The sequence below is a fragment of the Molothrus aeneus genome, chromosome 13 (assembly GCF_037042795.1).
Source record: "Molothrus aeneus isolate 106 chromosome 13, BPBGC_Maene_1.0, whole genome shotgun sequence".
In the NCBI taxonomy this organism is placed as follows: Eukaryota; Metazoa; Chordata; class Aves; order Passeriformes; family Icteridae; genus Molothrus; species Molothrus aeneus.
The window spans coordinates 13101719-13122623 of record NC_089658.1 but is presented as its reverse complement, the minus strand read 5'-3'; the positions used below and the strand labels follow the sequence as shown (position 1 = coordinate 13122623).

The following is a 20905-nucleotide window of genomic DNA, read 5'->3' as shown; positions in this document are numbered from 1 at the left end:
TTTGACCAGGGAGTGCTAAAATACATGGTCATTGTTCCTTTTCTTTGCTGACAAAGCCTTCCAGGCACTGTGCTTTCATTAATTAATTAAGAATAATAATCTCACCCTGGGTAGTGACAGCAAAGCCCTTGCACGTGTGAATTGCTGTAAGCAACAAGGGGCTTGAATGAGCCACGCTGGGGAACCTCCAGTGTGTGGCATTTTCTGAAGGAATCTACCTTCAAATGGGAAATTATAAACGTCAGCTGCAGTGAATGTGTGTGCCAGCTGTGGTAGTGGACAAAGCAACAAGCTTCAAGGAAAGTAAATTACATCCTGCATTGGGCTGACAGGGTCTGCCAGGGTGAGGAATGGCTTGGGACTTTGGATCAGAAGAAATAAAGGAAATGGGTCAGCTGCTGCTGAGAGATGGTTCATGGTCAGTAAGCATCCCACACCAACATGAGCCATGGGCGGAGCTGCATTCACAAGGGCAATTTTTACACATATTCACAGAACCCCATTCTCCCAGAGCCCCTAACACAAGATGCTCTTCAAACATCAATGTGCTTTTTCACACCACAGCGTGGCTCAGATTCCTTTCCAAATTCAGCTCTCCAGAACAGCATATCTGCCTCCCTTTCCTGCAGGTCCAGCACTCAGGAGCTGCCCTCGTTTCACAGATGGGGAAATTGAGTCACAAAGGTGGGAGCTGACAGACCTGAGACTGCAAACCTGTGCACCTCTCCTCACCCACCTACATTTGATAAGCTCTTCTGCCCTGACAGAAGGAAACATAAATAGGTCAGATAGTCAAACAGGGCAGCATCCTTGAAGTCAGAATACAAATTTTCCACTCCCATCCATATCAGCTCATTTGTTCAATTGTCAGATCTTCAAGGCAGAGATTTGGGTTTGCATTTATGATATTTGACCTGCGGGAAAATTCTGTGTACATATATGGTGTGATATAAATAATAAATGAGAGTACCGTTGGTATTTTGCTATATTTAGCAAACGCCCTATTTTGCTGGATTTTCTTGGGCTGCAGGGGCCAATTTAGAGCTGCCACTTTCTCATGGCATCATTCCTGAAGGCAGCAGAGATCTTAACTCCATGATGGCCAGCATGGTATTTCACTGTCAGGGATGCTCCTACAGAGCAGACAGGCCACCACAAAAGTCTCTACAGTGCTTCCCAGAGATGGATCCTCATATCCTCAAATGTTTTTTTTTCTGCACTTTAGCTGTGAATCACCAGGGAGTGCAACAGGGAATTCCAAGCAATCAGTTAAGAAATCCCAGCAAACTGATGCAAAGTGACTAATTGAGCTGTCGCATCTTTTGTAGCCCTGTCATCCTGGAATTGCACATGTTGCATTTGGAAAGAAAACAATCCTGACACTGCTGCATCCAGCTTTAATCATTTCACAGATGCAAGCTAGAAGTAAAAGAAACAAAGGGACAGGCTGCATCACTTCAAAGGCTTTTCCTTTCTATAGCTTATGACTACCACACAGCAGAACACTTTCTCTAGAAAAAAATTCAGCAACGTCTTTGGGGCACACAAAAGGAGATCCAAAATAATTGGGCAAAATTACATCCTATTTACAGGGAAATTCCTAAAGGTCTTTTAAATAAGTATTAATGCAAAATATGCTACAAAATAAAATTATCTAAAACAGTTAGCACCTCTCCCAGCATTGAAGAGTTCATATGACACCATTGTGGAGGAAAATCATACTGGTCAGAAGAAGAGGCTGCCAGGGGTCACCTCTTTCAACCTGATGTTCAGACAAAGCCAACTTGGGTTGTCAAGGCCTTGTTGAGGTGCAAGCATTCCTGGCAGGGCCATAGTAAGACCTTCGGATTGCAAGGAGCCCTGATGAGATAAACGGAATATCCTACCTGGAAAAGGCTTTTCAAGGAAGTGTCCTTTGATAGTTTGGTTGGCTGAGCCCAGCTGGTTGGTGGCCACGATGGTGTAGTTGCCATTGTTGTAGTGGGTGGGTTTGTTGAAGAGCAGGCAGCCCTCAGACACCTCCCCTTGTTGGTAGAACTCCATGCGGATGATCTCGGTCTCGCGGAGGACCTGGCCATTGTGCAGCCAGTGCAGGGTGGGAGCTGGGTTCCCATGCACTGCAAACGCAATGCAGTGGTCCATGTGCAGCACCGGCTCCTCCAGAGTAAGGATGCGAGGGGGATCTAGCAGAGAGAAACATGGCAGGCTCACAGCAACCTCCACCCAACGTCACCACTCTGTGCACACCACAGAAACTAAGAGCACTGAGAACCTCCAAAATCACTTGTGCCTTCTACTCTTCCCGTGGATGCCTGTACAGAAGCAGTGCTGTCATGAGAACCACTCCACCTTCCCTCAAAGGAGGGTCTGAGCCATGGCCAGGCCTCTTGGCCTTCCAAACTGGGGTATAAATAAAAGACAGGGATGGAAATTTCACCAGCCCAGAAACAATAAAGCTCAAACTGTCCTGTCAACATCTACTTCTGCTCTCCTTCTCTCAAGGGATCCCGGGGAGACTGCCTGTCCCCATTAAGGAGGACGCAGTGACGTAGCACTGTTACATTAGATTACAGATGTGCAAGGTGCCCGTGGGAGATCTCCAGTCGCACCAAGCAATTCTGGATTGCATAGCTGTGGAAGCAAACATCCCTCAGAGACTGTCTGTCCTTGGGGGCTTTGACTGCCTGAATATCCCAAAGGAGTTCTCACTCGCCGAACAGCCTCCAGGGGTGTTTTAATTAAAGGGAGTAGAGTGGGAGAAGGATAAGAAAAGCAGAAACTCCACCTGCAATTTATTACATATGCATTGTCTTCCCCTTGGGACACGCCGAGAATTCAAATGTTGCTCTGCTATAGCTTCTGAAACCCCATTTACAACGCCTACACCTAAGGTCCCAAACCCCAAGGCTGGCAAGGCCTGAACTAGAAGAACAAGTTTTGTGCTAAGATACATGACACAATGATGTATGTCTTCCCTAAAACTCTCCTTTTCCTGCTGCCATCCAGCTGCAAAGACAATCCATTCGGCATCGACGAGGAAGAAAACCAACATACCAAATTTCACCCATCTTTGTGAAAAAAGAATTTTTAAGTCAGTGAAGTTGACAAAAGAGAGAAAGGTGCAGAGCTGGTTGGAGCTCAGCAAAATTCTCCCAGCAGCGCCCATCTACACTGAACCACAGAGTTGCGTCCCAGCCACCCTCTCTCGTTCACCAGCCCAGATCCGCAAGTGGCTTGTTCATCTCTTCCTGGCAAGGGGATTCAAAACAGGCAGCCACCTACATGCACAAACCCAGATCTTTCCAGTGTAAAATTACAGCCTGAGTGATGGCTCTGTGCAACAAGAGCAAGGGTAGCAGAAACTGTCAGCAGCTCAGAGGATTTCACGGGTGAAAATAAGCATGGGCATAGTGTTGTCGAAAGGGTGGAGGAACAGATGCTAAAACACCGTGCAAAAAACACCCATCTGCTGACCAGTCAGCTCTGAGCTGGGCTGAGCTTTAATTACCTCCATCCTTCAGTCCATCAATAGCACTTATTGGGAGGAAGATGAAAGTAGTAAAGCATCACACAGGATGAATGGATTTACCAAGAGTAGCCAGAATCCCACAAGGATCTCTGCTCTATACGGCAAGGTTGAGGTGGGGGGCAGATTTTCAAACTACAGAGTAAGGGCAAATATTACAGACACAGCAAAATAGAACAAATCTCAGCTGCTTGAGACCACAAAGCTGTGTAAACTTCCTTTTAAGGTCAGGGGTTTGTTATATTAGAAAGCACAAAGAAAGTTGAGCTACTTGCAGATAAAAGTGAACAGATCATATTTGACACGTGCACATTCATATGACATTTGAAGTTTAACTTTGTAGGATCTGATCTGAGAGGAAGCCCCAACATCCCTGAAATTAGTGGCAAGTTTTAAACTGTCTTTAGCAGGGGTGCCATTGAACCTTCACATAGCACCAAGACAAGAAACTTTGCTTTTGTTAAGAGATTTTTAGTCCCTCTATGGCTTTCCTTTAGTCTATTGAATCTTCCAAGACACAGGCAGGAAACTCCCACCACCACCACTGCAGCACTGCTGTTCCTTCCCTGCTCTTGTGCTCATTTCTAGATTAATGGAGGCATCAGTAAATCAAACATTTAAGAGGGAGAGCTGTGTGAGGATCCACCTCCAGCTCACTGTGCTCAGCTCCTCCTAATCTTCACCCACAAAACCAGTATGACAGATGGCAAGTGGCCATGCATTCAAACAGCTCCCAGGGCAGCCCCTCTGGGCTCTGCATGGACAAGGGCTCTCCACTGGTACTTACAGTAGACAGTGAGCAGCACACTGGCATTGCTCATCCCCACCACGTTCTCAGCAATGCAGGTAAGCAGGAATCCATTGTCCTCGCTGGTGACGTTCACCAAGGTCAAATTGATGGCATGAACATTGGTCCAGTTGAGGTTGGTCTAAAAATCCCAGAGACAAATACAGACAGAAATCGGTATCTGGCGGTGGGTCCTTTACTCCCCTCTATCATCCCCAGAAAAGGAGCATCACAGTTTCCATGTGAGGAGGTCCCCAAAATCCAAAGACAGAAGGAAGGTATTTCCTCACCTGATCAAACACAGCAATGGGGAGAGCCATGTAATTGTAGCACTGATAAACATGGCCAGCCTCTAGAAAATCTTAGCTATTGCAAACAGATCGTTTCACTGGAGTTCCATCAGAGGACACATGAGTTAATTCAATCAGGGAGCACTGAGCTCTGAAGCTCTGTCATCTTCACTTTCTGGCCATACAGAAGGAAGGTTTTGCTCCCTTCTGGGCGTTCCCAGCTTCTCACGTGGCTAGAGCATGGCTCCAGCTTTCCTTTGGATACAACAACTTTTCTTTTCTCAAACCATCCACCCTGTATGCAGGGACCTGGGAAACCCTGGGGGCTGCTTTGGCACTGGCAGAGGCAGCACTGGGGTGTTGCAGCCCCTACCTGGTGGGTGTTGATGGAGTGGAGTTCAGCCACTGTCCAGTCCACGTCCGGCAGCGGTGATCCTGAGCCGTTGCAGGTGATGACCGCATTCTCCCCTTCCCGCACCGTCAGGTTCACGTGGCTCACACTGATCTCAGGAAGGTCTAGAGGAGCCAAAAATACTACTCAGGTCTGGGGCAGAATTTTCTACAGCCAGCCACAGGAAGTGTGTGGACCCAGATCGCACCAAGCTGTTTTCCAAATCAGCCTCCAACACCCTGAGATGAGTAGCATGAGGCAACAGAATGTCTATGCCCTACCAAGAAAAGGAAGGGTGTTGGAGACAGGGGAAAATGTAGACACTGGAAAGGTACCAGCTGAGCAGACCCTCTCATCAGCTTTGAATCCAAAAGTTGCTGTCCAGTCCTGGCCACTCTTCCTCTCACACAACTCCCATACCCATCTCTCTACTCCCACGGAAGCTGCTCATGAGGGCAATCACCTGGGATGAGAAAACTGTGTGTGCTGGGAGAGGATCCAAGGCATGCCCACCCCCAGGGACAAGGCACAGAGCACTCAGCATTCCAGGTGAAGGAAGTGTCCCTCTAATTTATAAGAATCAAGAAAAGATGACCAAGGATGTGTCCTCATATTAACCGCAGCTCTCCTAATAGAAGGTGCCCTTGTTCTTCCTCAGTGGTAGCACAGGGATTCACTGATTTATGGTGGCTCTGATTTACACCAGTTCCTTGCTTGCTGCCACAGTCACCAAATATCCTTGTGAAGGGAAACAAGACAGTGCTGGTTGCAAGAAGGCCAAAGAGTTTTCTTGAATAGGGGAGGTTTTCAGAGGCAAATTGAGCAAGCAGGGCAGGAGGAACTGACTAGGGGTCCCATCCCACCATAGGGCAGCAGCATCCATCATGCCAAGGCAAAGTCATGGATGCGGACACACACCCTTTCATGGCAATCAGAGAGTGACACCAGGAAGGAAGGAGCATTGTACTGATTAGGATGATGCCAGAAGAATAAAGCAGCAGTCAAAACCTGGCAAAGCTGCGTAGGTGGCAGGAATAGTGGAGAGAGAGATGGGAAGGACATGTATGGTCTTCTCCAGGCTGAGCTGGTACCAAACATGGCCACACCAAGCCATGCCTGCCCTCAGCACCAAAGGACAAGGATAAATCACCATCCCTGGAGTCTTAATGCTTGAACAGAAGGGCTCGGACTCCTCTGGAGGAAAGCAGACCCCTGTGGCTCCCTGCCCTTCCAAGATTTTGCATGGTGAGGGGGGATGCTTACCCTGCACACCAGCACATTTTTTCTCCCAAATCAGCTCCCTGCTGTCCCCTATAGTGTAATGCCACTATTGATGGAGCCATCTCTTCTCCTGTCCCTGATCCCTAAGGATTTTTTTGTTGTTGTTTAATCCTTGCAGTTTATTCATCCCATGTGGGGCAGAAATTACAGCACTCTCAAATCTTTTTAGTTCATCCACACAAAGGCACATTTTGGCCAATTTCCAGAGCTTAAAGGGACAGGGTGAACTTGGAAAAAAAAAAAAAAAACCAAAAAAAAACCCAACTAACCAACAAAACAACAAAAAAACCAAGTCATGCAAATCCAAATGTGCATGCTGTTTGTCTACTACTGCTACAAGAAACAAGCCCAAATCCCTAGTACAGAGGATGATTATATATAAAAAAAAAAACAAAACTGGTTTTCCTCCTTTTTTCAGCCTGTGAGTTTGACAGCTGCTTGTGTACAGACAGTTTAATTGCTCTGTGGAAGGTACATCTCTTTTTCCTTACTCTGCAAGGGATGCTTTCCAGTAATAGCAATAGCAGAGCAAAACCTGACACCAAACAGGCAGCTGACGTGTGAACAAGGTGAAGGAAAAAGGGATAACTATTGAACATGCCTCGTGTTGCTCCTGGGGCCGCTGGACTCTTTTAAACATCAGCAGGAAATAGAAAGAGATATAAATTCACTTCTGGCTCTTCCCCACAGATATGGGATTTCAATTGGAAAATAAAACAAAACAAAATTAATAGAGACATGTATTTCCTAAGAGTAATTACAGAAGATTCTGTGTCAGTGTCTTTTAACAATATGCTGCTTCTAGGATTCGTTAGGCACAGGAAGATCTACATGAAACAGCTCTTTTCAAGACATCACACAGCCTCACTACAGACACTTTGTCAGGCAGCAGCATTGCAGTGAAGAAAATGCCCCAAATCACCCAATATCTTTCATAAGCACATTAATTGCAGCCTCACATTTACCCAGATATTCTATTTTTAATCTACAAACTATCCCAACCAGCTTTAACCTTCTCTTGTTTTCTCAACCACATCGTTGAGATCCTGCTGCATCAGGTTCCTGAAACTGAAATGCTGAATTGTTCACGGATCCCTCCTGGACTCCCTCATGTCCATCCCAGGGATCCTTACCACACTGGGTGATGTTCATCTCCTTCAGGGTGATGATGGCTGCATCCATGGTCATGCAGTAGAGATCCTGGTACTGCAGGTTTGCCTCGCTCTTCTCCTGCCAGAGCTGGATCCAGCGGATGTCACAGCTGCAGTTAAAAAGGTTCCTCTCTAGTCTCCTGCGGGCAGAGAGAGGTGAGAGAGGATGCTGGGATGGGGAAGGATGAGCAGAGCTGTCACCTGGCTCTGGGATCCCCAGGGAGGACAGCCACCATGCATGTGTAAGAGCTGAAGTAGAATCTTCTCTGCATTATCCACCTGGGGTCTTCTGGCACTTATTATTCCTGTCTTTGCCACAGTCACACACCCCTGCATTCACAGTCTCCTTCATGAGTGCACACAAGGTTTTACAGCTCCCAGGTGCAGTCACTGTCTCTCACCACAAGATCTGCACTGCTGTGGCTTGGTCCCACTATCACCCAGACACCCAGAAGATTCACCCCTCAGCAAAAGAGCAGACAGCTCTCTACTGCCCTAAAATATCAATTTACACCTTCAAATCCCACTTCAGCGGTGGTCCTAGACTCTGCTGGGCAAAGCACAATCCAAGCCCCCACAAGCACTCAGAGGAGCTGGCAGCTCTTCTCCCAAGTTCCTTGTACAAACACAGGCTCCTGGTGACCCAGAACACAAGCTAATGTGCAGGGGAACATGCATTTTAATCAAATCAATCAGCACTGTGCTGAGACCCTGCTGACCTGGCCAGGAGAAATGGAGAAAAGCACTGCCTTTAATGTACTTCATTTAAAACACACTTACACATAGTTTATATACCAGGAATGTTTATTATAATTGATTTTCCAACCTATTAACCGTTTCATTTACATTTTTAAAGCTCTGCAGGTGTCTGTGGACATGCAAGAAGGCCAAGTCCCAGCAGGGAGAATAGCCCAGTGCTCAGCCAGGGCTGAGCTACCAAAGCTGATTGCAATAATTTGAGCAAAACTAGGAGATACACCCTGAACAAACAAAATATCTCCCCACACAACTGCAAAGCAAAGAAAGTTGGGATCAGCAGAGCCAGCAGTGCCAAAGATGAGCTCAGTCATCCCAAAGCAGAAGGGCATCTCCAAAGGTCAAACCATTGTTTCATGTGATATCTAGATCCCCCATCATACAGAGGAAAGCTTTCTTCCTGCTCTGTTCCACGTGTTACTGCAAAATTCATGTTTGCTCTTACAAAATTAATTTCACCCACTAACAGGATTTGGAAACAACCTTCCAAACATCTGCAGCTGCTGTTTTGTCAATACAGTGCTGCAAAAGGAGGAACTGGTAGCACCCAGGGTTGCTTAACCTGAACCCTAATGATACCACTTTGCATTTTCTAATACATCAAGATGTCATCTGACCTTTTTTTTTTCAGAGCAAACACTGAGTTAAGCTTCACTCTGTGGCTTTTCATTAGTTCATTTCTTTCCCACCAAAAGCACATAAACCTCTGTGACACAGGTACAAGGCTCAGACAAGCAACTCAAAGGCCAAAGCACTAAATTTAACAGACCAGAGCAGATTAGTGCAGTGATTTGAGTGATGAGACATTCCCTGCGTGCTCTGACAGGTACTGCCAGGGCTTTGCACAGGCTTTACATCCTATTCCACACAACCATGAATCTCCTTCTGAGAAGACCTCCAGAATCACTGATGCCAACAGGACATGGGATGGCAAGTGGGAAAGGGCAGGCCAGGTAACCGGGGGTGTACCCTGGGACCTGGCAGGGAGCTGGGGGAGCTCAGATGCAATGGGGGAGAAATTCTGCTCTGCTGCAAATATCCTCACAAAACGAGGCTGCTGGGAGAGCTGCTGTCCTGGCACTTAAGGGCAGCTCTGTAAGTAATAGACAGCAGCTTTCCTGGCCCGTTGTTAATTCATGAAGGGCCATGAATAATACCGGAGCCACGGGCTTCAGGGCAGAACTTCCCCACAACCTGCCCCAACACCAGCAGTGTAACTCGCTCTAATCGAGACCCCCAGAGGGGCCTTTGCACAAATTAACTCCCATCACAGGCTGGATGTGCTGAGTGCCACGGGCAGCTGGCACAGCTCTGCGGGTAGAAGGGGCACATGTACACCCACTGTCCCTCACATGCATTGCTAAAGCATTCCTAACATGCAGAAAATACCCTTTCCTCCTTGCCTCTGCTCCCCAGAGAGGTGCATAGGGAATTCCACACTCACATTGTCCTAAACCTGCCCAAAAACCTGGACTTCCAATTCTCTCCTCAGACCCCTTCCCTTCCCTTGCAGGGACCATTGCAGCTGCTTCCAACTTTTCCTCTTGCTTTTGTGTAACACAACTCCACTACCTACAAACCCCTGCCTCTGCATATAAATGCACCTTCTCTTCCTGCAAGAAGATGTGCCCTTTGGACAAAACACCCTGTTGGACCAGAGGACACTGCCATGGGCTGCAGACCATGGGTGCAGCAGCACCCCAGTGGGAATCAAGGCAAGGGGCCCTTTGTGGGACACATCCAGCACAACTTAATCCTGGAATGAGCAAACAAACCCAAAAGGCATTTTTTGCATGCAGGCTGCAATTGTTGCCAAATTGTGCTTGGCTGCAGGCACTCAGGAGCTGTGTACACCCCCACACCTTCTTCAGCCCTCCTTAAAACTGAAAATGCCTGTGAGAAATAGCAAATGTCACAGCTGCAAGGGAGCTGGGCTCTCTGCACTAGCAGAGCTGCTCTGGCACTCAAGGAGTTCATCCAAAAAGGGACTGAACCTGCACCTGAGAAAGAGCCACTCACCAGCACTATAAGCAGAGAGTGATAGTAGGGTGCACTCAGGGCACAGCCCCTTCCCTAAACAGGTACACTGTGTTTGGGAAAGAGAAAAATTGTGACAATCATGCTATGAGCTGTTATTTAATGAGACAATGACCCATCAGAACTGAAACCCTAGAACATGCAGGCATCAAATTAATTCTTCAACAAAACGGTTGCTGCTGGTGCTTGATTGAGCCCAGCTTTGCTCCTTGCAGAGAGCTGTACCCACAATCTCCCAAAACTGCCTGGACAGCCTTCACCAGGGTGGACCAGTGTGGGAGGCAGAGGCCATCAACACTCCAGTGTGTTCTGGAACAGTCAGGGACTTCACACACACAAGCAGTTTTTTCCAGACTAGGCAGCTAAATGAGACACACACCCCATCCCATGCCTCTCTACTCATCAGCTAAAGCAAAGCTGTCTGCAGCTAAAACCTCTCAGAGGGCAGCAGAGATCCTTGCCACACTTCTTCTGTCTGTTTCAATTCACATGAAATTCCTGCCAAGGTTTCATACTCTTACAATTAAAATGCTCTTCCTATCTTGGGACTGAGGCCACTTCCCTAAGCTTGAGAAACAGAGCATGCAGCAGAGAGAGAATAAAATCTATTTTTTTATTTATTAATTTCCCAGAACGAGGGCTTCTCTTGGTGGACCAACCAAAACTGTTATTTCTGAACCCCTGCCAGAAGGGGCTGGGATAGAAAGGGAAGGACTGGGTCAGGGAGTGGTGTATGCTATCTGACAGCTGGTTCAGCTAATGCAGAGAGCAGGCAGTACCCACTGTCTGGCCACAGCTCTATTACTGGGACTGCTGGTGGTGATAAGTTTCAAAGCTGGAGGCACAGACCATGTAAAGTTGGTCTCACAACATTAACAGAAATGCTGCTGTGCCCCATCCCCACCAAAGCCTCTTGCTGTAGCATTGCAGAAATTTACTGCAGGGCAACTTGGCAGGGACTGCTGGTATTAGAAATGCTGATGGGTTGGGCAGAGCAGCAAGATGTTCAGGACTACAAGGTTTTATACAACCAAAGATGTAATTGGATCCAGAGTCTTAGGTCTTTCCGGGAAGGAATTTCTTGAAATGTCAGCTCTAAGCTCTCTGAGGATATGACAAAGGAAGCCAAGGACATGACAGAGGAAACCAGCTGTGACTTCTGGATAAGAAAGGCTCTAAGTCCAACATTTATGAGCTGTTGCATGTGTCAGATGCTTCCCTGCACACACTCAGCTTCAGACTTAGGAGAGTTGTGCACTCATTAGCCTGAGCCCTGCTGGTCAAGGTCAGCCCATGCCATGGGAATTAGGGCTGGAGTTACTGGAAACAATTCCAAGCCTTGTTTCTGGCCAGAATGAGCAAGAGATAATACTCTCTGGAAGTGTGCCTCATTTTTGCCATCCTTTCTTCAGTGAGTCAGCAGGGAAAAATCTCAGCTCTGCTGAACAAGAAATTCTCCTTTAAAGCATTACCACGTTCACGAGGCTGCGATGCCTTGGATGCAGCCAAGCAGCAATTTCAAGCCCCAAGTTGCCATCCACCTGCCCAGCACTCTTCTGATCTTTACTCCTCATTGTTCACTGTGAGTGGCTTTGTCAGGTCTCACGTTCCCTGGCAATCTCCATGTCACACTCAGTTGTAGCTCCTCTCCTCCCAGCACTGTCCTGGAGACAATCCTGCCACTGCTCCCCTCACCACATGCTCCTCTGCTCCGAGCTGCCTCGCTCTAAGTCATGGTTTTGGCTTGGATGGCTTTCCTTCCATGATTTCCTGATAGCACAGGGGCACTGGAATTCAGTATAAGGCATCTCTGGTGAGCCTCTGCACTCACTTGTTCCACCAACCCTCCACACAGACATGGAGAAGAGATTCTGGCCAGCTTCTTTGTGTCCCTGAAATCTCCTGGCCTCTCCACTGCTGTGCACAAATGCTGCTGCTCAGCCTGTCTTCCTCAGGCTGGTGTCTCTGCATTGGCCTCTGCTGCTCACCACCTTCTCCCTCTCCACAGAGTTTTGGGCTCAATTTCAAGTCCTTGGCTGATGTCAATCTGCAACTCCCTTTCTAGCTTGCACCAGTGTTTCACACTCGCTTTATGTGGGCCATGTATTCCGTCTCCTTCCCAGGTTCTGGAAGCCTCCTTGGAGCTCAGTGTGCCAAAAAACTGTCTCTTACTCACCCATCCTCTGCATTTCTAAAAAAAAAATACAGTATTTCCCACTTTTGTGGATTCATTAGTAATTTCTCCCCAACGTGGAGATCTGCTCTTCCTCACCAACAGGTCCTGTCCTTCTAGCAGTCAGGACTACAAACACCTGACAGTAGATAAAGTGTGTTTACCTTAATTCCCGGCATCCTTATGTGAATGATTATTCAGAGCCCATAGCTCAGGCTACACCTCTGTGCTGCCTTCTTTCCAACAATTCCAAGGTTCAGCATGGCCCTAAGAAGGATGCTGCAGGCTCATGCCCCTGCCCCTTAAAAACTGACATCCCAGTGGACATCCAATAAAATGCCCCTCTCCTGTTGTGTCTGGGGATCAGCATCACACATTATTCTGGTAATCTCCACCCTAGCCATGCTTATGTGGATGAAGGATCCTTAGTTCCTCAGAGGGGAACATTTGCAGAAGGCACCTAAAGCAATTCTTTAGGAAAAATGAACTTGACCAGGCTCTTAGTCCAGCCCAGCCAGCAGCAAGGCAGTCCCTGTGGGCAGGCACATTTGTAGGTCTAAATTGCTCACTGGAGCTGGTGCCAGAGGTTGTTTTGCCAAGACCCCTTCCAGAGCCTGCAGCAGGAGAGGTTCAGCTGAGGCTCCTGCCCCACACGATGCCAAGCCTCCCTGTGGACAACACACACCACATCAGAACTGCTTTCCCACCCCACCATGGCTCCCTATCAACCAGCCCTGTGATCTCCCACATTTCTTTGTGCACGATTTCTTTGCTTCACTGGGATTTGTTATCTCCAAGAAAGCTGCTCTGAGCACAGCTCCAACTGGAGCCAAGTAATTCAGCTCCTTCCTGCTCGCCAAGCTGCAGAGTGCTGGCCCCAGGTGACACCATCCAAAGCCACCCCAAGCACACCAGCTCCCTGCCAGGACCATCATATCAGGACAGCACAGATGTATTCATCAGGTGAAAGACCCTTTGCTGCCCAAAAAGCAGCTTCGCAATTCCCTTTGTGCTTGGTATTGGTCTTTTGAGCCTGGCTGGAGCTGGCAGACCTGGGACGTGCCTGAAGAAACAAAATATGACCAAATGAAGCAAAAGCACATAAAAACAAGCCCCCTTTGGAAGTATTCCCATTAATCTGCAGGCTCACCATTACCCCAGGCCCTGCAAGTGCCTCCAGCTCAGGACTGCAGTCCCATTTGCTCCTCCACTCTTGGGTCTCTCTTGGGTAACAACCATCAATCTGAGCTTTGCCAGACAGTGCAATGACAATAAGTAAAGGTCTAAGAATACAAATGACTCATGCTATTAAACTTGAAACCGGAGCCAGGCTTGAAAAATATTTAGAGCTGTAATCAGCAAGGAGACAAATTCTGAATTCAGCATTTTAACTCTGCAAGCCAAATTTCCCCATTAGAAGGGCGTTTCTCCATTTTCTAATATCACTATTAGTATTTTTCATTTAACAATTTGACAGAAATGAAATACACTGCAGTAACACCAGTGATAACACACTTACTCCCACTTGAAAGACTGTCTTTATTCTTTCATAAGTCACTTCTAGCTTACAGCTCTATTGATCATCAGCGAGGATGAATGGAGCTTCCCAGGATCCTCTGGGACAAATCCTACATATATATTTTTTTTATACCCACCAAACAACTATTCCTAAAATTCAACAAAACAGGTCATCAGGGCAACGCTCCATTGATTTCGTGTCCACTTATTCTTCAAGCACGATGCTGAATGCTCTATCAATAATTCAGCAGGCTGAAGGCCACCAGTGCCCCAGGAGGCACGACTATCTCATCATCTCCCACATCAGAGCTGGGAGGTGTCTCCATTGCTAGAGAGAAAGGGAATCATGGGCCTAAAAAGCAGGGAGGTCTTGTAAAGCATGTGCACCAACTAAAGAAAAGCAGTTAGCCCTACCCTGCGACAGATGAGAGCAAGTGTTTGAAGAGATTCACTCAAAATCTGGCCTAGTAGGTATTTCTAATGTGCTCCCAGAGTTGGTCAGCCATTTACTACTCCAAGCATGACTTGTTCATCATCCCAACATTAATTAGCCAGCTGCTGTGAAGTTAAAAGAGAAGAAGTTCTGCTCTGGTGCTCCCATACCCAGGAAAGCCTCCCAAGGATGCTGCTGCCCACTGGAGTTTTAGGTAATTATTTGCTGGCTTCAAAATAACTCTATTTGGAAATGGTTCCTCCTCTCAGCCTCCTGTCTTTTCCCAGGAAATCCCCCCAGGGCGGGACTTACAGTTCAAAGAGTCGCAGTGTCTGGAAGAGTTGCCATGACAAAGTGGTGAGCCGGTTCCCGGAGAGGTCTCTGAAAATTAAGGGGAAAAAAAAAATAATAAAGTAGTCACTGTAAATAATTCTTCCTGCACATGGCCCTACCACCTCCACAGAGTTCATCGTCCTCCTCGATGGGGAGGCTGTCAAGCAGTTTAGAACCCAAGTTCAGATTTCATAATGAGAGATTTTAATGAGGACAAACCCAAATGAAAGTTTCTCTTCTTTTATTTTTTTTTCCTTTTAAGGAGAAAAGTGATTTATATCCTACTGCAATGTTAAGGAAAAAAAATTCCAATGTCTGATTCTTGCCCATGAATCTGGAGCTCAACCAACCATAAGCGAAAAGAGCAAGTCTAATTTCAGAACTTGAACAAAAAATTAAGTACAAACCTCAGGTTAAAAATAGTAACAGCCAGGTTCAAATGACAGCACGATGATTACCCAAGGTGTTATCATATGATCTGCAGTAGCTGTGCATTCCAGGTGTCCCAGCATGGCTGTGTGCTGCTTGCACCCAGGGGTACCACTGCTACAGCAGCCAACAGCTCCCCATCCCTCTCTCCATCTGCCCAAACTTGCAAAAACATAAATCTCATCTACCTGGGAGAGCTTTGCAACCCAGCAGACATCTTCTCTTTAGCTGAAAGCCAGAGAGGATGAAAGAATGTAAAAGGAACTGAATTAATAAAAACAAGAGGAAGAAATGTGTCTGGAGCAGGGTGAGCAGAAGGAGAACAGCACCTGGTTTCTAACAGCACAAAAAGATGGTAATGAAATTTATTCTGTTCTGGCCAGCCTTCCCAGGGACACCTGGCCAGCCTGAGAGCCACCAGTGAGCAGCCCGTGGGTGAGTGAGCAGAGGAACGGGTGATCACAAGTTCTGGGAGAACCCCAAATGCCCCATATCTCTTTGCTGGCCTCCAGAACACACAGGAGGTGCTGCCTCACATCCTTCACCAAATCCATCCCTGCTGAGAGCCACAGGCAGGCAGGGCAGCCCCTCTGCCTCAGCCTGGCCCACAGGGAAGAGCAATGAAGAGTCAGAGGCATCAATCACCTGAGGTTCGTTCAGCTCTAGGCTGGCCAAATAGGAGGAATGACCCAAGGCAGTCCAGCTGTGCAGGGCTCAGCCCCCAAACCCTGTTTGATTTGCAAATAAGTGCTAAAACCAAGACAGCAAAGCCCTGAATGGCTCCTGCTGGCACAGGTCTGATGCACGAGGATTAGGGATGACAGATTCATTTCTTCCCTTACACTGAGTTTCAGCAAGGGAAAAGCAATTCTGGTCCTGTCCCACCTGCATAGAAGTCTGCAATTAGGAGTGGGGAAGCTGCTCACACAGCAAAGCTTTGTCCCAAAGGCTCTCCACGAGCCTGGCAGAAGAACAAGCCCAAACACAATGATGGCACAGTGCTGCCTTTTTAAATTCTGGCTCTGCTTCACATCAGACTATCCCGCTGTGGGAACCACAGCAAACCACAGGTTCCTCATTTCACATGACTGTGATCCCACCATTCCCACGTCTGTAGACAAACTGTTTCCAGACTCTGACAAAGGTGGCAAAAATGGCAGGTAAAGCTAAGCAGGGGGGAAGAAAAATATTACAAGACTCCCTCCTTTATCCACCCCAGAGCACTGAGCACCTGGAAATTTTGCAAAGACAGATGAAAAGTGGGAGGGGAAGGAGCAACTCACTGTTACTGAAAAGTGAGACAGTAAACTCCCTCCCCCAGCCCAGGGAGAAGAAGGAAGCGTAAAGGGGATGCATGAGAGACAGCAAGATGTGGGAGAGAGGCAGAAATGCAGAGGAGGGAGTGAATCTCGCTGGAATGTCCTTTCTCAAAGGTCATGTTTTGCTACATTAGGCAGAAATGTCAAGAGAAAATTGGATTCTGAAAGAGAAGAGAAAAAACAACAGGCTTTCCACGCAAATAAGGGAATCAAAAATAGCATGATCGTGTTATTACAATTTAGGACACAGAGAGATGGAGAAAGGATACATCCTCACTAATGCAGGGGGCTTTGCCAGGCAGATGTGCTCTGCTCCTCATCTCCCACAGTGCCTGGAAACAAGCTCCTACCACCTCCTCCCTCCCCCAGACAATAACCCCCAGCAAGCACTGGGGACAGAGGAGATGGCTCTTCCCTTGCTCACATCTGGCAGGAGACTCAAAGGGTAAAGCCAGGGTTTGATCTGACCTGACCATCAACTTCTGCAGGGCTGGGCAGGGGCACACACACCCACGGCTCCATTTCAGATCAGCCTGGACACACACAGGGAGGAACATGTCTGTCACTGGAAACTGACACCTTGGGTACTCCAAAACGTCACAAAGGTCCTTCCTCAGGCTCAGAGACAGACCTCAGCACAGAGACACAAACACACATTAAAAATGCACCATTTCGGTCACAAAATCTGCAAAGGTCAGAGATGCCAGCACTGGGATTCCACACACAAAAGGGTACAGCTACTGACTTGTGCTGCAGAAAATAGAGCTCCTCCAGAGAAACTTCACTGCACAGCAGTGATTTCTCCCCAGAACAGATCCATCCCACATGCTGGATGGGACAGGTTTCCTGGGGAAGGGAGCATGTGATTCTGTAATTAGAGATGGAATCACAGTACATGCACACGAGGAGATTAAATTATGGCTCCACAGGTGAGGCTCTGAGCTCCAGCACTTTGTAACTCCTGTTTGGTGATTGCAAGGTTCCCCACAGTCACAAACCTCAGCTGCACATACCAAATTTCCCAGTGTTCTGTACAGCACAAATGGGGAGGGTTGGGGAAAATCAAGGCACTCACATCCAGAACTAGTCCTCTCACAGCTCCAAATCAAGGCCTCTCAAAGGCCCATTCTGCCTTCCTGCAGCATTTCCAAGCCTGTTGAGCCCTCCAAATCCCTGTTACTGGTGTGACAGGGACCCCATCACCTTATGCTGTGGCTGGGCAGTGCCAGCTTCTCTCCTTCCTGACCCATTTCCTTCTCCCTCCTAGCTGGCTGAATTGCACTACTCACTGCTCTCCAACCACTCACAAATATTTCTCAGCCTCAATTTCCTTATCCATGCCCACATTTCTTATGATCTTCCCCACTTTTACACCCTCCCACACCAACAGCAGTGCCCCAAGAGGAGTTGCTACTCCTCTCCCTTACTCATTCCTGAACATCCTTGGCAAAACTTCTCCCCTCCAACTGGACCAAGAGCCATTCTGCTGACCTGAGATATCTCTGAGCAAAACCAAGTCTTCCAAGCAAAATCTGCGCTTTTACAAGATTTCTTTCCCTCCACAAAAGGTGGATACAAATGTTCTGTAACAGCAGCATCACCAGCATTTTCTAGCTTGAACAAAACAGCTTTTTCCCAACCTCCCTTCTACCATCTCAAACATTTGAGAAAGCTCCTATGTGAAACTAGAAAGAAATAAGAAAAAATAGAATCAGCCAGGAGCAGACACCCAAAACAGAAAACTTCAGTCTGAGCAATTAAAATTTGGCAGAATTATAGGAAAGTGGAAGCAGTCCTGTAGCAGTGTGCCAGACAACCTTTATAACAGACTATCCATCAGTTCCACCTGTAACAAAACACAGCACATCACACATCAAGGAAACACAGGCAGAGGGAAGCAAAATGCCTTCCCTGCATTTTTCTCAGCAATGAACAGAAGCCTGTCTCTCCCAGGACAGATCTGCCATCAGCACTCCTGGAACATATTCAAAGTGCTTCTTTGCCATGGGACATTTTCTCCATCACTCACAAGATGCTCTTTTCCATGGAGACAGTCTCTAGGAGTAGCTGCCAGGGTGCTTTTTGCTTCCAAAAAGAGTTGAGTAAGGAGAGGGGGTTGGAGAGAGCTCACCTGGACCAGGTCCAGGGCACAGCCACCCAACCCAGCCATGGCTCAGGCTCAACACCCCTCCACAGCCCTCCTGCTGCAGCAGCCATGCTCCCAGGGCCCTGCTCCTGTCCCCAGCAGCCCTCTCCATCAGCACCTCACTGCACACCTCAGGGACAGGCTGTCACCACTGAGTGACAGCTAAATCCCAGTTCCTGCTCTCTCCCTCCACTTCAGGGGGTACACACCGTGTCCCACACACTCTCCCACGGCTCCCACAGGCACTGCCAAGACCTTGCCTTGGTGACTGACAGGGAGGGGAGGTGACCTTTGTCATAGCATGAGTGACAGATGGGGCCAAGGAGTGCCCCATGGAGTCCTGAACGAGCTCCTGGGGTTAAAAAAGGGATGGGTGAAGGTGGAACAAAGAGGAGTCCAGATCCGTGCGGACCAGAACAAGTGGACTTTAATGCAAGAGGAGACAGCGTTTTTTTCCCTTTCCCTTAATTACCCAGCAGCCAAAAGTGTTTCCACTATTAAAGCCATTTTTACTCAGCTAAATTAAGCCAGTTGCCTCATTAATGACACCAACAAGCAGGAGCCCCTGTAATTAAACTGTAAGTTATTTTATGCAGTTCAGCTCGACGCAATGGCAGAAACGCTGCTGCTGGGGAGGGACCCTGTGCACCTGTCCCTCCTCCACGCAGCTCCATCCTCCACTTGCCCTTGTTTCCAAGCTGACACATTTATTTCTGCATGGGAGAAGTTTTTCACACGTTTTAATAACATGGTGCCACTATGAAAATCCTGACTGGGAGGGATTAACTTGCCAGAGCAGCTGGGGCTGAGGGAGCACGAGCGAGTGCCTGGCAGCAATGCAAGGAGAGATGCACATCCTCAGCTGTGGTCCCCAGTGCTGGATGTGCTGGTGGCACTGCATGTGACTCCCTTGCTATTTGGGCACAACAGGTGCTTCCCATCATCTCACAGCTCACTGCAGCCTTAGCTGGGTGCTGGTGGCCACAGGAGAGGAGAATGTCACAGCCTCACATGCTGCTGTAGGGGCAGCTCTGTTCAGGCCTGCTTATCCCTGCTAGGTAACTCCAACGACCTCTAAAAGCACTGTTACACTCCCCAGCACCCTCCCTGCCTTCCCTGTCCCCCTCCCTCCTCTTCCTGTTTAGTAAGCAGCTTTGCTCATTAAGGGAAAAAATGTACTCTCCTCCCTTAATGAATGTGCTAAAATTACCCCAACAAGTCCCAGAAGCTGTGGCAGGACAGGCCTCCCCACAAATCAGGCTCTGCAAATATTAGACTTGATTGGAATTTCCAACAGCTCAGCCCCAAGTCCCAGCAGGACACGTTTGAGACAGCCTGGGAAAGGACTGGGCACTGCCAAGTGCGTGCAAGCCTCAGATGGTCAGAAAGCAGAGTGAGCAGAGCAGGATGTACCATTAGACTGGTCAGCCTGGGATTTCATGGCTGCCAGGAGCTCTCCTGGGTTTGCTCCCTGTGCAGGCTCAGCACCAGGACACATATATTGGTGCTGTGGAGGAGTGAGACAATTAACAATTAACTCAGCCATGGTCTGGCATTACCCACATTCTGCTCCTCAAGTAACACCCCAGCACCCCCAGGGCTTTTCTGACCCCAAACACAGCAGAACCAAAAAGTCTCCAAGGTTCAATCTTCCTTTGTGCACTTGGGCAGCAAAACGTTATCCTTTCTCCTGTCCACAGATTCAGCCCTGTACCTCCCTCGTAAGGCATGTGTCACACAGCATGTGCCATGACAATCATCTCATTCCCCACAAACTATTTCTTGTTCTAGGGCTACAGTCAGAACTTGCAATAATCTCCCAGACTCAGAGCACCCTGCACCAGAGAGGAGAGAGGCACCATGGTGGGTGACACAGAAAAAGAGACCCTGCCATTCCACATGCACATCACTGCTCCTGGAGGTGTGGAACTGGAGCAAGGAACCACCAAGCCCTCTGCATTTCTCAGCTGCATGTCCCTGATTTTCAAACTCACACTGAAACAGGGCTAAGGGAGGTAGAAATGGCTGGTCTCCTGCATTGTTCTTTCAACAAAAGCATTAAAAAACAAAAGCTGCAAGTGGGAAGGCATTAAGGCTCCACACCTCGGTCACAGGGCTCCCACAGCCATCCCACAGCAGCACATCTGCCCCACACCTCTCCTCCCAGTGCCTCTGCAGTGCAGCAGCCATGTCCTGCTGCTGCCTTCAACCCAACCCAATTTTAAACAAAGGCCATCTCCTGCCCCATGACACTTGCACACTCTCCAAGTCATCTCTTCTGAGGCATCTCCCAGCTGCACAAAGCTTTGTTCAGAGACAGATCACACCCCTCAGA

General features: G+C 48.0%; 1 protein-coding gene across 3 annotated transcripts in view; it reads right to left on the bottom strand.

Annotated features, from left to right (window-relative positions):
- The window catches only part of NTRK3 (neurotrophic receptor tyrosine kinase 3), a 203869-nt gene that overhangs the window by 136799 nt on the left and 46165 nt on the right, over positions 1-20905 (bottom strand). For all 3 annotated transcript variants that reach the window (XM_066558506.1, XM_066558507.1, XM_066558508.1), the window contains exons 4-8: positions 14656-14724; positions 7409-7566; positions 4977-5119; positions 4314-4455; positions 1887-2183 (exon numbers count right to left, since the gene is read on the bottom strand). In XM_066558506.1, coding sequence (XP_066414603.1) covers positions 1887-2183; positions 4314-4455; positions 4977-5119; positions 7409-7566; positions 14656-14724 — 809 coding nt within the window. The remainder of the gene's footprint in view (positions 1-1886; positions 2184-4313; positions 4456-4976; positions 5120-7408; positions 7567-14655; positions 14725-20905) is intronic.